General features: G+C 46.6%; 1 protein-coding gene across 1 annotated transcript in view; it reads left to right on the plus strand.

The window, feature by feature from the left end:
- LOC129700397 (kunitz-type protease inhibitor 1-like) overlaps positions 1-15,895 on the plus strand; it is an 84,406-nt gene that overhangs the window by 43,521 nt on the left and 24,990 nt on the right. The window contains exon 2 of the mRNA XM_055640846.1: positions 3,348-3,499. Coding sequence (XP_055496821.1) covers positions 3,348-3,499 — 152 coding nt within the window. The remainder of the gene's footprint in view (positions 1-3,347; positions 3,500-15,895) is intronic.

Raw genomic sequence — 15,895 nt, forward strand, 5'->3', positions numbered from 1 at the left:
ACAGCCTGCGTTTGGCCCATATCCTTCTAAAAACTATCCTATTCATGTACCTGTCCAAATGTCTTAAATGGAGTGATAGTACCTGTCTCAACTACCTCCTCTGGCGGTACATCCCATACACCCACCTCTCTTTGTGTAAAAAAAAGGTACTCTTCATGTCCTTATTAAATCTTAATAAGGACATGCCTCTCACCTTAAACCTATTTCCTCGGGTTCTTTATTCCCCATCTCTGGGTAAAGGCTCTGTGGATTTATCCTATCTAATCCCCTTGTAGGATCTACTGAATCCCACGACAGAAATCAAAGAATAAACAACACTTAGCTGAGCCAGACACTTTGTGTGACGTTTATTACAGAAGCCCCTTTTACCTTCATTCTCACCGATCATAACCCGTGTGCAAATAAGCCCAATTAGTGCGTCTAACCTTGGAGTTGTTATTCAGCTCTTATGGCTGGACCTTCTCGTGAGGCTGCTGGCGAGTCGCCAGCGGTGACGGGCTGTATGAAAAACCAACGAGGGCGTGAAGGTGCCACACCCTCATGGTCTTGCATACTCTCTATAAGGGTCACCCCTTCGGCATTCCAAAGACTAAAGTCATAGCCTGTTCAATCTTTCCCTATCGCTCAGGCTTTGGAGACCTGGCAACATACTTGTAAATCTTCCCTGGACTTGCTGCAGCTTACATTATCTATCCCATAACAGCATGACCAAAACTGAACATTACTCTAAATGTAGCCTCAGCAATGTATTGTAGTAGTGTAATGCCCCTGTCCCACTTAGGAAACCTGAAGGGAAACTCAGTGGGTTTTCCCCAGATACTCTCGTGACATAAAGGTTAGTAAGTTAATAGGCTTCGGTGAAGATTGTAAATTGGCCCTAATGTAAGATAGTGCTAGCGTACAGGGTTTGCTGTTCAGCGTGGACTTGGTGGGCTGAAGGGCCTGTTTCTGCGCTGCATCTCTAAACTAAACTAAAATCAACCATTGCTGGGTTAAGATACTCCACTCCAAAGATTCAGTATGGTAATCAAAATGCAGATTGTGAGACATCTTGGTTTGTTTTTAAAAATGGCCTTTGATTTCTGATAATCCAACATGCCAATGCTGCTAACTGCTAATGCTGATAAATAAGATAACCATTAAAGTGGTAGACCTCTGTTCCAATTAGTCACAGTCATTGACCCAGTCTTGCAAACACCGCTGTTCCAAACACTTTTGCGCTCCTCTTCGAAGGTGTGTGATCCTGATGCAGTAAGGCTTTATAGGTGAATCTGTTGCTGGTCGTGCTGCTGCCTCACAGCGCCAGCGACAAGGGTTCGATCCTGTCCCCGGATGTGTGGAGTTTGATTGTTCTCTCTATGACCATGTGGATTTCCTCCAGGTGCTCTGGTTTCCTCACACTTACTAAATACGTGTGGGTTTGTCAGTTAATTAGCTTCTGTATCTCGCTCCTAGTGATAACGTAGAACTTGTGCGAAAGTGGGATAACATAGAACGTGTGAACAGGTGAATAGTGTGATGGCCGATTCAATTCAGTTCATTCACCTCTTGAACACAAGACCTAGGATTTGAATATGAGGATGTGAATTTTAATGCAGGAGCTGCTTTATAGATGGGGAGCCACTGCAAGCATTGGGTGAATGGGATGCTTGTTGGCGTCATTAGAGGTTAACCGACTTTTGCCGTCATTAGAGGGTAAATGTAGGGAGATCAGCCATGAGAGTCTTGAATGAACAAGATGTAACAATAGCCAGGGTCATTTTTGACCAGGCTACTGGAAGATAATTGCCTCAATCATTAAATAGTGCAGTAGGATCATTTGTGTCTACCTGAGCATGTAGACGGCATGGTTAAACCTCTCATCCAAAAGACGATCGATCCCAGAACCTCTGCAACTCCCTCAGCAGTGTCAATTTAGGTTATGTGCTCATGTCACAATTAAGGAATGAACTTGAGATCTTCTGACTCAAGAGGTGAGAGTTCTATCAACTGGGTCCAGGCAACCACCGTCTGGCCCTTCAAACCCAACTACTATAAAACTTACAAATGTTTCCAGCAAAGTGAACAATGAACATCCCATCAGAGTGTTTTGTGACAATAGATGAGGTGATGGATAATGTCCAATATTTGGGGATTTCCAAAATTCCACTGTGCTCCCACGCTCTCTGCATGTCTGTCAATGCTGGCCACTGTGAGTTGACTGAGAGTGAGGGGCTCAGCCTTGGATGTTGTTGATTCTGGTGGAAGGAGTACTTGTTTGATCGAAACTCAATCTGCAGGAGGAACTCAATGGGTCAAGCAACATCTGTGGAGGAAATGGACAGGTGCTGTTTGATGTTATTTATGTGGTTGTTATCCCAATGCCAACTGCTTTGAGAATACACACGTTTAGGATGCCAGACCTCAAACTGCCAGCTTTCAGTTCTGGAAGGTTTGTTACCCATCCTTGTAGGTGATTACCATTGAAGCTTTTGAGTGAAGGTTAATGGGACTGCGCTACCAGGTCGAAACACTAGCAAAGAATAATTTGGCAAAAATCAAATTTGACAAAAAATTAACAATCAAGCTGCAGCAAGATCAATTTGTAAGTCATGGGGTGAAATACAGGCTGAGAGTATGCAAAACTATGAAGACCCAAAAAATAATAATTTTCTAAAGAAGACCAAGTGAGGATCAATAATAATTTTCCAAAGAAGACCAAGTTATCTTGGTATTGTCCGGTTAGAGATGTTGAGCCAAATGAGAGGCAAGTTTGTAGGAGTGCACATCCCAGTAATAGACAATAAACCGAGTCCAGAAAAATTGAAGACCAGTAGTGTTGAAGAGTCATTTACTGGGCAACAAGCTAATTGAAGAAGAAAACCGAATTTAGCCAAAAGACCAAAGAGCTGTGAGTTTGAGTAGTTTATTGTCACCTGTATCAAGATATAATGAACAGCATTTGTCGCGTGCTAACCAGTTAATAGAATGACAATTCACAGTGTATGATAAAGGGCATAACGTTTAAAGCCAGTAAAGTCCGATCAAAGATAGTCTGAGGGTCTCTAATCAGGTAGATGGTGGTTCAGGACTGCTCTCTAGTTGTGATAGGATAATTAAATTGCTTGATAACAGCTGGGAAAAAACTGTCCCTGAATCTGGAACAAATTCCCTATTCAATAGTGAACGTTGTCCCAGGGGCTGAACCAATTCCCTGACAAAAAGTAGAAATGATCAAGCATCACCATATCATTGTTGTCTAATATTGTGTGCGTGTATGAATTGTCTTAACATTAGCAAAATATGGTCGAATGTGTCTATTTTACCAGGTTCTACTTGTCCTAATGTCGTTCATCTTTCTCTTCAAGGTGACAAACTGCCCATTGCAAAAGCAGGAGGGGACAGAATCGTCCAGCCAAATGAGGAAGTAACTCTAAGTGGGTTGGAGAGCAGAGACGACTTTAATATCGTCAAGTTTGACTGGGCTCTTCTCAAGGATGACCCTTCAGTGAAAATAACAGTAAGTGCCCACCAAGTCCCCACAATGAATGCGGCAAACCACACAATGTTGATGTTTTTTCAATCACAAGCTTGGAGCTTGGACCCTCCTTCAGACTGATTGTAGTAGGGTGGGACAATGCCTGGTGGAAAGAGAGAGGTGGGCTGGGACAGCGCCAGGAAAATCCATGGGTCGATACAGGTGAGGGGAGAATGAGGGGAGCTTGTCAGATGGGTGGACACTGACCAGGGATGGGAACAAGACAAAAAAAAACTGAAGAAGTAGAAACAAAAATCTACAATGCTGGTTAATACACAAAAAGACACAAACGCTGGAGCAACTCAGCAGGTCAGGCAGCATCTCTGGAGAATATGGATGGATCGAGACCCTTCTTCAGACTTTTAAGATCTTTTCAGATGTAAACTAAGAGATATGGATAGAAGGGATGAGTAAAGAAATTGTACAAGGCATTGGTGAGACCAAATCTGGAGTATGGTGTACAATTTTGGTCGCCCAATTATAGGAAGGATGTCAACAAAATAGAGAGAGTACAGAGGAGATTTACTAGAATGTTGCCTGGGTTTCAACAACTAAGTTACAGAGAAAGGTTGAATAAGTTAGGTCTTTATTCTCTGGAGCGCAGAAGGTTAAGGGGGGACTTGATAGAGGTCTTTAAAATGATGAGAGGGATAGACGGAGTTGATGTGGACAAGCTTTTCCCTTTGAGAATAGGGAAGATTCAAACAAGAGGACATGACTTCAGAATGAAGGGACAGAAGTTTAGGGGTAATATGAGGGGGAACTTCTTTACTCAGAGAGTGGTAGCGGTGTGGAATGAGCTTCCAGTGGAAGTGGTGGAGGCAGGTTCATTGGTATAATTTAAAAATAAATTGGATAGGCATATGGATGAGAAGGGAATGGAGGGTTATGGTATGAGTGCAGGCAGGTGGGACTAAGGGGAAAAAAAAGTTGTTCGGCACGGACTTGTAGGGCCGAGATGGCCTGTTTCCGTGCTGTAATTGTTATATGGTTATTGTGAGGCCAGAGGAAGGGACATAGGTGGAGGATATGGGGAAAGTGGAGCGAAATATTGGGAGAAAAGGATGCACATGCAAGTGGGGCATAGAGAAGAGAGGGGGGGGAAAGGGAGTGGTAGTGTTGGTTGGACACTTCAATGTGTATACCATTGGATTATCAGCTTCCCAAGCGGAAAATAAGATGTGGTTCCACCAGTTTGCACGTGGCAATGAAGGAGGCAGGACAGAAAGGTCAGTTTGGGAATGGGAAGGAGAGTTAAAATGGTTAGCAACCGGGAGATCCCGCAGGCCTCAGCAGACCAGGTGCAAATGTTCAGCAAAACTATTGTCGAGTCTTGGTCTTGCCGATATAAAGGCATCTAAATTGGGTGCAACAAATGCAGTGGATGACGTTAGAGGAGGTGCATGTGATCATAAGTGATAGGAGCAGAATTAGGCCATTCGGCCCATCAAGTCTACTCCGCCATTCAATCATGGCTGATCTATCTCTCCCTCCTAACCCCATTCTCCTGCCTTCTCCCAATAACCCCTGACATCGGTACTAATCAAGAATTTATCTATCTCTGCCTTAAAAATATCCATTGACTTGGCCTCCACAGCCTTCAGTGGCAAATAATTCCACAGATTCATCACCCTCTGACTAAATAAAATTCTCCTCATCTCCTTCCTAAAAGAACGTCCTTTAATTCTGAGGCTATGGCCTCTGGTCTTAGACTCTTCCACGAATGGAAACATCCTCTCCACATCCACTCTATCCAAGCCTTTCACTATTCGGTATGTTTCAATGAAGTTCCCCCTCATTATTCTAAGCTCCAGCGAGTACAGGCCCTGTGCTGTCAAATGCTCATCATATGTTAACGCACTGTACCCATTCCTGGGATCATTCTTGTAAACCTCCTCTGGACACCCTCCAGGGCCAGCACATCCTTCCTCAGGTATGGTGCCCACAATTGCTCACATTACTCCAAATGCGGCCTAACCAGCGTTTTATAGAGCCTGAGCATTACATCCCTGTTTTTGTATTCAAGGTCCCTCAAAATGAATGTTAGCATTGCATTTGTCTTCCTTACTACCAATTTGACTTGCAAATTAACTTTATGGGAACTAGCACTCCCAAGTCTCGTTGCATCTCAGATTTCTTGATTCTCTCCCCATTTTGACAAGCATGGACAAGATTGAACACATGGGATGTTTTCATGCTGTATGACAATGATGTAATTAAAAAAATATGTGTTGTTTTAAAATTCTTAATAAGATTGGCTATGCTGTCACCTTGATGGCAACATAACTGTTGAGCACCAGAGATTCCTCTCTGTTATGCTGAACGGAAGTCTTCATGCATGGCCAAGCTTTGGCCACAACTCACTAGATCCCTGTTAGAGGCTTTCTCAAGATCAGTGGGAGCTTTCATTGCTCTGCTGCTGATTACAAACGTGAGGCCAAATCTGGAGTTGAGAAATGATTGGAGGATATATATTTGTCAGGATACCAGGTATAAGATGTCTATTCATCGATTTCAGTGGCACAGATCCGTTACATTTGGGACTTGAACATAAAAGCTTCTGACCCAAATTGCTATGTGCTGAGCAAGGACTATCATGATAAATCCCTTCTTCAAATTTCTGAGTCATCAGCCACAAAGATAAAGTTGAGTTTTCATAATTGTCAATGTAACATGTGGCTGATGTGAAAACAGGAAGTGTGTACAAATTGCTGTGTTAAATGCAAGTAAAATAACTGAGTGCAGTCCATTATTGTGCATTTTCAGTCATCCAGATTAAGATTAACAACCAGTAAAATGGTTGCCTTCATCAGCCTGGGACAACGGGCAGAGATAAAATATGTGCAGGAAGGAACTGCAGATGCTGGTTTAAACCAAAGATAGCCACAAAATGCTGGAGTAACTCAGCGGGGACGGCAGCATCTCTGCAGAGAAGGAATGGGTGGCGTTTTGTGTCAAGGCCCTTCTTCAGACTGAAAGTCAGGGGTTAAGGGAAACGAGAGATATAGACAAAGATGTAGAGAGATTTAGAACAATGATTGAAAGAAATGCAAAAAAGTATTGATGAAAAAGGAAACAGGTCATTGTTAGCCGTTTGTTGTGTGAAAACGAGAAGCTGGTGCGACTTGGGTGGGGGTAGAATGGAGAAAGAGGGAATGCCAGGGTTACTGGAAGTCAGAGAAATCAATAACATACCACTGGGGTGTAAGCTGCCAAAGCAAAATATGAGATGCTGTTCCTCCAATTTGCGTTTAGCCTCACTCTGACAATGGAGGAGACCTAGGATGGAAAGGAGAATTAAAGTGTTTAGCAACCGGGGGATCAGGTGGGTCCAGGCGGAGTTAATAGTTTGGATAGATCCTTCATTTTCCAACGTTGCATATTTTCAGATGCTCTATATCGTTCTTTTTTAATTGTTTTGACGGACTCAATTGTCCTGGATGGGGCAGAGGTGAATCAAACAGTATCCTAGCTATGGAAGGACCATTTAGAAGCCTGATAACGGAGGGGAAGAAACTGTTCACAGGTCTGGCGGCATGCGTTTTACTGCTGCTTCAATTATACAAAAAATTATGAAAGCAACGTACACATTATTATCCACATTGTTACTTATTTAGAATGGATATTTAGAAGTATCTGGATGGAATCCAAATAAGGGACCTTATTTTATGGTGGTGCAGTTGTAGGGGGGCAGAGGAACAATTCCAGGGCTGCTTGGAAATGTGTGGAGGACTGCATCCCAACAAAAACCTTCCGACTGTTTCCGAACCGGAAGCCTTGGATGAGCCATGAGATCCGCATTCTTCTGAAGACCAGATCCCAGGCATTCAGGTCTGGAGATATAGAGGTCTACAAGAAATCCAGATACGACCTAGGTAAGGCCATCAAAAAGGCCAAGAGGGACTTCTGCTCCAAGCTGGAGGATGAGACGGATGTTCGGCAACTGTGGCGGGGCTTGAATGCCATCGCCTCCTACAAGGCGAAACCAGGAGGCAGCTCGAATGTCGGCGAAACATCATTCCCTGACGAGCTCAATGCGTTTTACGCACGCTTTGATAGGGAGAAAACTGATGTGCCTTCCCGAGAACCCATTCGCTGTTGATGGCATTTCAGTCAGTCACAGAGGCTGACGTCAGAAGATCCTTCAGAGGGGTGAACCCTCGGAAAGCGCCTGGACCTGATGGCATACCCGGTCGTGTTCTAAAAACCTGTGCGGCCCAACTGGCTGGAGTTTTTACGGACATTTTCAACCTCTCACTTCTGAGGTCTGAGGTTCCCGCCTACTTTAAAAGGGCATCAATAATACCGATGCCCAAGAAGAGCAAGGTGACGTGCCTCAACGACTATCGACCAATGGCACTAACGTCTGTGGTGATGAAGTGCTTTGAGAGGTTGATTATGGTGCATATCAACTCCTACCTCGACAAGAACCTGGAACCACTGCAGTTCGCTTACAGCCACAACAGATCAACGGTGGATGCGATCTCACTGGCTCTCCACTCCGCTCTGGACCACTTGGACAACAAAAAACTCATATTTCAGGCTGTTATTCATAGACTACAGCTTGGCGTTTAATACCATTATCCCCTCCAAGTTGGTTACCAAGCTCTCGGATCTGGGTCCCTCTGCAATTGGATCGACTTCCTCATCCACAGACCACATTCTGTCTGTATTGGTGGAAATGTGTTATCCTCGATAACAATCAGCATGGGAGCACCTCAAGGCTGCATGCTCACCCCCCTGCTGTACTCACTCTATACCCATGACTGCGTAGCCGGACATAGTGCGAACTCCAACATCAAGTTCGCCGACAACGCCACTGTTGTGGGACGTATTACTGATGGTGATGAGTCAGTATAGAAGTGAGATCGACCGATTGACCAAATGGTGCCAGCACAATAACCTGGCTCTCAACACCAGCAAAACCAAGGAACTGTTTGTGGACTTTGGAAGGGGTAGGATAGGGACCCACAATCCCGTTTATATCAATGGGACGATGGTGGAAAGGGTCAAGAACTTCAAATTCCTGCGCTTGCATATATCCAAAAATCTTTCCTGGTCCCAGCACACTGATGCAATTATAAAGAAAGCACATCAGCGCCTCTACTTCCTGAGAAGATTACGGAGAGTCTGTATGTCAAGGAGGACTCTCTCGAACTTCTACAGGTGCACAGTAGAGAGCATGCTGACTGGTTGCATCATGGCTTGGTTCGGTAACTTGAGCGTCCAGCAACAGAAAAGAATGCAGAAAGTTGTGACCACTGCCCTGTCCATCATCGGCTCAGACCTCCCCACCATCGAAGGGATCTATCGCAGTCGCTGCCTCAAAAAGGCTGCCAACATCATCTAAGATCCACACCATCCTGGCCACACACTCATCTCTCCGTTTCCATCGGGAAGAAGGTGCAGGAGCTTGAAATCTGGAACATCTAGGTTCAGGAAAAGCTGCTTTCCCCACAGTCGTCATGCTATTAAACTCGCCATCAAACAAACTCTGAACTGTAACAGCCTATTGCACTTTATCTGTTTATTTATTGTGTATATATATGGTCTATGGTGTATAGACACTGAACTTTCATCTCCTGTTCTGTATTTATGTTTACATATTGTGTTGTGCTGCAGCAAGCAAGAATTTCATTGTCCTATCTGGGACACATGACAATAAAACTCTCTGGTGGTGAGAGCGGTCGGTCGGGTCGGGTCGGGCCGGGCCTCCAGTGGGTGGTGAGAGCGGTCGTCCGGGTCGGGCCTCCAGCGGGTGGTGAGCGTTGGGCTGGGCCTCCGGTGGTGGTGCGAGTGGTCGGTTGGGCTGTCGGCAGGCTGATGTTGCAGAAAGCATGCGGGCGGTATGACGGAGCTGGCGCTATAGTGGTGCTAAAGGCGGCCCAGGCGGCGTGCAGGGGGCAGTGCTGCTCCATCATCACCACCAGAAGGGCATGCTCGCAGAGGTGGATGCGCTGTGGGGCCACATGTACGGAGCCCGCAGCCGGTCCCAAAGCGACTCCAGCCGTGGGCAGCTCTGGAAGGGGCGTGGGTTAGGGTTAGGGTTAGGCATTTTCCTCTCTTGACTCTTGTAAAGTTGCTGCCTCACGGCGCCAGAGACCCAGGTTTGATCCTCACTATGAGTGCTGTCTGTACGGAGTTTGTACCTTCTCCCTGTAACCACGTTGATTTTTCCTGGGTGCACCGGTTTCCACTCATGTTCCATACACCCGCAGGTTTGTAGCTTAATTGGCTGCAGTAAATTGTCCCTAGTGTACAGGATAGAACGAATGTGAGTGGGTGAATGTTGATCGGCATGGATTTGGTGGGTCAAAGGGGCTGTTTCCACACAGTATCTCTAAAGTAAGCTAAGCGAATCCAAATAATGGGACCTTATCTTAATTAAAAATGAAATCAATCTGGTAATTCTCAAGAGGTTGAATTTAGGAAATTAAATGTTAATGTCAGGTTGTGAGGAAGTTGGCAGAGCAGTTGTTTTCAGTGAGAACGGCAAGAGTGGCCTAGTAATCAAAATGGAGATGGACACAAAATGCTGGAGTAACTCAGCGGACAGGCAGCATCTCAGGATAGAAAGAATAATGGCTTCTCAAACTTTAAATGACCCTTGCCTTCCATCTCTCTCCATCCCTCCCCCCTTCCCAGTAACTGCGACTAGTCTGACTGTCCGCCCTTACATTTTATCTGTTTGCTTTGTTGTTACCTTCTCCTAGCTAACAATGATCTATTCTACATTTTCCTTAATCACCCCCTCCCCCCTTGTCTCGTTTTCACACCTTACACTTCCTTATCTCTGTATCACCCACTCCCCTGGCCCAGTCTGAAGAAGGGTCTTGACCCGAAACGTCACCGATTCCTTCTATCCAGAGATCTGCGTCCCGCTGAGTTACTCCAGCATTTTGTGTCTATCTTCATTTTAAACCAGCATCTGCAGTTCCTACACTTAGAAATATTGTGAACGGGTGATGGACGGCTGGTGTGGACTCATTGGACCAAAGGGCCTGTTACTATGCTGTATCTCTAAACTAAACTATAAACTAATAGAAAGAATGGGTGACGTTTGGAGGGTGAATAAGTGGAGGATAGTTTATTATCTCTGCTCTTTGATCAGCTTGTTCACTTTTGTTGTTAGCCCTGCTTTGGTTACGCTAGCAACATTATTTAGGTGCTTTGCATACCTGCTGCAGAAGCTTGTCACACTCCCCCCCAACACACACTCTTCCTCTCCAAGACCGCCTACAGAGTGAACACATATAAAAGGAAACGGGAGTTTTCAGTTCTGGAGAAGGATGAGTCATTGGGCTCCCGTGAAAGTGGGAGAGGGGGATGAGTGTACTGACTATGATTGGTGCAAGAAAAACTAACCCGTCCAGTCCAACCTGCACGGGAGGAGATGGTTTACAACAAAGATCTTTGGTTTGTAACCTGCTGCAACTTGAGCCAGACTCTGCCTGCTCATGCAGTGTCGGGCAATGGGCTGTGCTTGTCGTTTTTTTATCAGGTGGCTTGTTTGTTTCCTCAGACAGGAGAGGCTCCGGGAAGTTAATGGGGAGGTGAGTCAGGGAGAGAGCAGAGTGAGGTTAAAAAAAAAAAACTTTTGTACAAAGAAGTATTGGTAACACACTGAATAAGTGCCTGCTGCCATTTTATGACAAAATGTGTCAAAGGAACTGCAGATGCTGGTGTATACTGAAGAAAGACACAAAATGCTGGAGTAACTCAGCGGGTCAGGCAGCTGAGTTAGTCTAGCACTTCTTGCCTATCTGGCATTGCAGTTCATTACTACACATTTTGTCTGCAAAATCTGCTTTTTAGTTTAGAGATGCAGTGTGGAAACAGGTCTTCGTCCACCAAGTCCGTGCCGACTAGTGATCCCCGTACACTAGCGCTTTCCTACACACTAGACAATTTACTTTTTTTACCGAAGCCATTTAACCTGCACACCTGCACCCGGAGAAAAGCCACTCGGTCACAGGGAGAACATACAAACTTCATGCAGACAGCACCCGAGGTCAGGATTAAACCCGGGTCTCTGGTGTTATAAGGCAGCAACTCTGCCGCTGCGCCACTGTGCCACCTCAAGCTATGCCTCTGCTCTTTTCCGACCTCCCCGCCATCTACTTTCAGTCTGAAGAAGGGTTCCGACCTGAAACGTCGCTCATTCTCCAGAGATGATGCCTGACCTGCTGAGTTACTCCAGCACTTTGTGGCCACTTTATGAGGGCACGTTAAGACTGTAACCTGGAGGGACGTGACCTGGTGCCTGATTTGAATTTAGCTGCAGCCCCAGAGTTTGCTCATGAAACCTGGCAGTCCACATGAAATGGGAGAAGGTGCGTTCAGACGATTTAGCATCTAAAATGGAAATGATGGGCCAAATGGTCTTTTCCGTGAACGGCCTTGACCAGAAGAGTAGTAGTCCTTCCACACTCGAGGAGAATATCGGCCACTTTTCTGTCGCATTTTGTTTCTTGCTCGCTTCAAAGTGCTGGAGTAACTCGGGGTAAGGCAGCATCTCTGGAGGGAATGGATAGGTGATGTTCCGGGCTGGGACCCTTTAGACTGATTGTATGAGGGAGTGGAGTAAGCTGGGGAAGAGGGGTTTGGGGCAGGGACTCACCTCTGATCAACGCTTCCTCACTCTCCTAACCACCAAGGACCGCAAGCTTGACCATCTCCAGACCGCTCTCCTCCCCACCAACTCTCCTCGACTCAGCGGCGCTCCCGGATGTCCGCAGGCCTGAGGGTCCGTCCCCAGATCATGCCGCCCGCCCGACAGCCACAGGGCTGAGACCAGCAACGCCTTTCCTGCCGGAAGATACAACGCCAAAGCTTACCACTGCCAGCGCCCATCGCCAGCCCCACTAACTTCAGCCTTCACAGCCCCCCCCACCCCGGCCGTTCACAAGCTGTGTCCATCGATGCCACTTCCGACCTGTACCTGCAGTCAAGTCTGGTGGGCTGCACTCCATCATGCTGAGGCCAGGCCCCTTGCTCTTTGACACCTCATACCTACCTGTTGACTATATCCCCACAGATGAACGCCAGGCCATCATCACTCAGTCTGTTACCAATCTCATCACCAGGGAGATCCCCAGAGCCTCCACAGCCTGCAACCTTATCATTCCCCTGTCCTGCACTGCCCACTTTGATGTCCTTCTCAGTCCACAGACAGCACTACCCATGGTAAGGGTCAAATGCCTGCTTGTGCCCCACAGAACTTATCTCCAAAAAAACAGCATTCCCTACTATCCTCCCTTGCCCAGTCCTTTCTAATCTACATCTGAAACACCTCACATACTCATGGCAGCATTCAAGGGGAGAGAAACCTTTCAGCTCCATTTCTTTTTATCTGGTGATACTGATGAAAGGTTCTCTCTCTCTCTAGTTTAGTTCTAGTTTAGTTTATGGCCACATGTACCGAGGTCGTCTACTTGTGGGTCTGCAGGTGTCTGTAGAGGCTGATCTGCGCTCCACACACCTTGGTGCAACGTGGGTAGTGGAGACTGACTGGCGGTGGTTGGTCGTCGTTGAGCCCCCTTCTCTCTCTCCTTACGGTGCTGTCGCTTTGCCTCTGTGACACGACATAGCTCCATTTCATAACGTGCAGCTCCTTCCTGCACGTATTTCCTCCAGGAACGCCTGTTCAGTGCAACGTGCTCCCATTTGCTCAATGTGGTGGAATTTCTTCAGACTGTTCTTGATGTTGTCTTTAAAGCGTTTCTTTGGCCCTCCGGGGGCTCGCCGACCTTCCTTCAGTTGAGAGTACAGGATTTGTTTAGGGAGACGTGTGTTGGAAATGCAGATGACATGGCCAGTCCATCGAAGTTGGTGCTGCGTTATTGTGGTGATGCTGGTCATATTTGCTTCCTCCAAAACGCTGACGTTGGTGCGTTTGTCCTCCCAGCTGATCCTCAGAATCTTTCGTAAAAATCTTTGACGGTTGTGTTCCAGGGCTCAGGTGCCTGCTGTAGGTCCATGACTAGGCTCCATACAACAGGGTGGGGAGGATGATGGCTCTGCAGACCAGTAGTTTTGTTTGAGCCTTTAGGTCTCGGTCTTCAAAGACTCTTTTCCTGAGCCTGGCGTAGGCTCCACTGGCACAACTCAGTTGATGGTTGACTTCAGAGTCGGTCAGCTTTTGAGGAAAGAATGCTGCCAAGGAAGTAGTCAACATTTGCAAGAGTGGTGTCGTCCACTTTTATAGTGGGCTGGGTAGACGGCTGGTTGGGTGGAGGACCTGGGTCTTCTTGATGTTTAAGGCTAGGCCCATGGCTCTATATGCCTTGGCAAAGGCATTCAAGATGCCCTGGTCTTCTGCAGAGTGCTGCAATGGCGCACTTGTCCGCGTACTGAAGCTCCATGATGGCGGTGTTACTGACTTTGCTCTTGGCCTTCAACCTATTAAGGTTGAAGAGCCCACCGTCAGTTCTGTAGACGATTGGGATCCCGTGTGGCAGCTCTTCACCAATGAGATGAAGTATGGCAGCAGTGAAGACGACAAACAGGATGGGTGCGGTGATACATCCCTGTTTGACCCCCATTTCCACAGTGAAGGGCTCGGACTCAGAGCCACAATTGCTAGACACTGTGACCGACATGCCATCATGTGGAAGCCTCAATATTTTGATGTACTTGAAATGACAACCGTACCTTGATAGTATGCTCCAAAGAATCTGGCAGTCTACCGTCAAAAGTCTCTGTCAGGTCTTTGAAGGCCATGTACAAAGGCTGCCTTTGTTCACTGCATTTTCCCAGCAGTTGGCGTGCTGTGAATATCATGTCTGCTGTACCTCTGGATGGGCGGAAGCCACACTCTGATTCTGGGAGTACCTCCGCAGACTGTGGTAGAGGTCAGTTTGTGAGGACACGAGCAAGGACTTTGCCTGTTGTTGACAGGAGCGAGATGCCCCTGTAGTTTCCATATTCAGCCTTGTCCCCCTTCTTCAAAATGCACTATTAGAGCTTCCCTGAGTTCTGAGGGAAGTTCTTCGTTTTCCCAGACCTTGAGGAGTACGACGTGGATGTTGTACAGGAGCTCCAGTCCACCTTCCTTTAAGATCTCAACTGGGATCCCATCTGGGCCGGTGGCCTTGTTGTTATTAAGGCTCTTGATGGCATCTTGAACCTCTGTCATAGTGGGAGGTTTTTCCATTACTTCTCTGATGGGACTCTGGGGGATGCGGTGGGTAATGTTTGGTTCAGTTGTGCTGTCACGGTTGTGGAGTTCTTGGAAGTGCTCTTTCCATCAGTTCTTGCCCGTCCGTTGAAGCTGTCCACAGTGTACAGATACAGGATAAAGGGAATACCGTTTAGTGCAAGATAGAGTCCAGTAAAATTCGATTAAAGGTAATTCGAGGTAATCTAATGCGGTAGATGGTAGGTCAGGGCCGTGCTCTTGTTGGTGATGGGATGGCTCAGTTGCCTGATAACAGCTGGGTTCATGCCTGATCATTTCTATTTTAACATTCAATTTTCAGCATCTGCAGGTTATTGCATTTAAATTGCAGGTAATATTTGCTTGGTCGTGCACTTGGAATGGAACTTTTCCAATGGACATACCTCAATGCTTTTTGATACATTCACTGCAGGTTTATTCTCCCACCTCAGTACTCATGGAGTGTTGTTCTGTTGGATGACCTGTCTTTCTGTTTAACTGCTCCCTCTGGTGGCCATGAGTAAACTGGAAGCACAAGAGATTGCAGGTGCTGGGAACTTGAGCAAAATACAAAGTACTGGGTGAACCGAGTGGGTGAAGCAGCATCTCTGGAGGGAATGGACAGACGATGTATCTGGTCATCACCCTCCTCAGGCTTACCAGTCTGAAGAAAGATCCTAACCCAAAACATTGTGTCCATTTCCCTCGAGAAATGCGGCGGATTTCCTCCACTTTTTGGCGTAAAGTAAGCTGTTTGACATATTCCACAGAAACGCAACATATTGGCATACGTCGAGTATTGTTTCCATTGTTCAGGCCAAGATCTAACTCTCACCCACATGTGGTCATTATCACAGCTCTGCCTCTGGAGCCTTAAAGCCCTGTCCCACGGTACGAGTTAATTCCAAGAGTTCTCCTGCGTTTGCCCTGATTCAAACTCGGAGATTTACGGTAATGGCCACTCGTCGGTACTCGGGGCTCTTGTGGACATTTTTCAACATGTTGAAAAATCTTCACGAGTCTTCCCGTGCTTACCTGCCATTAGCGAGTCTCCCCGAGTACCTGCCGTTAGCACTAAGAGACGTCCCCAAGCTCCGACGTACCCGCTACGTTCATTCTCTGTGCTTACCACGAGTTTGATTTCTTTTAATCTCGGGAGAGCTCTTGGAATGAACTCGCACCGTGGGACAGGGCTATTACTGTGTTCAAGTAGGTAGATC

This window comes from Leucoraja erinacea, chromosome 9, assembly GCF_028641065.1.
Source record: "Leucoraja erinacea ecotype New England chromosome 9, Leri_hhj_1, whole genome shotgun sequence".
Taxonomy (NCBI): Eukaryota; Metazoa; Chordata; class Chondrichthyes; order Rajiformes; family Rajidae; genus Leucoraja; species Leucoraja erinaceus.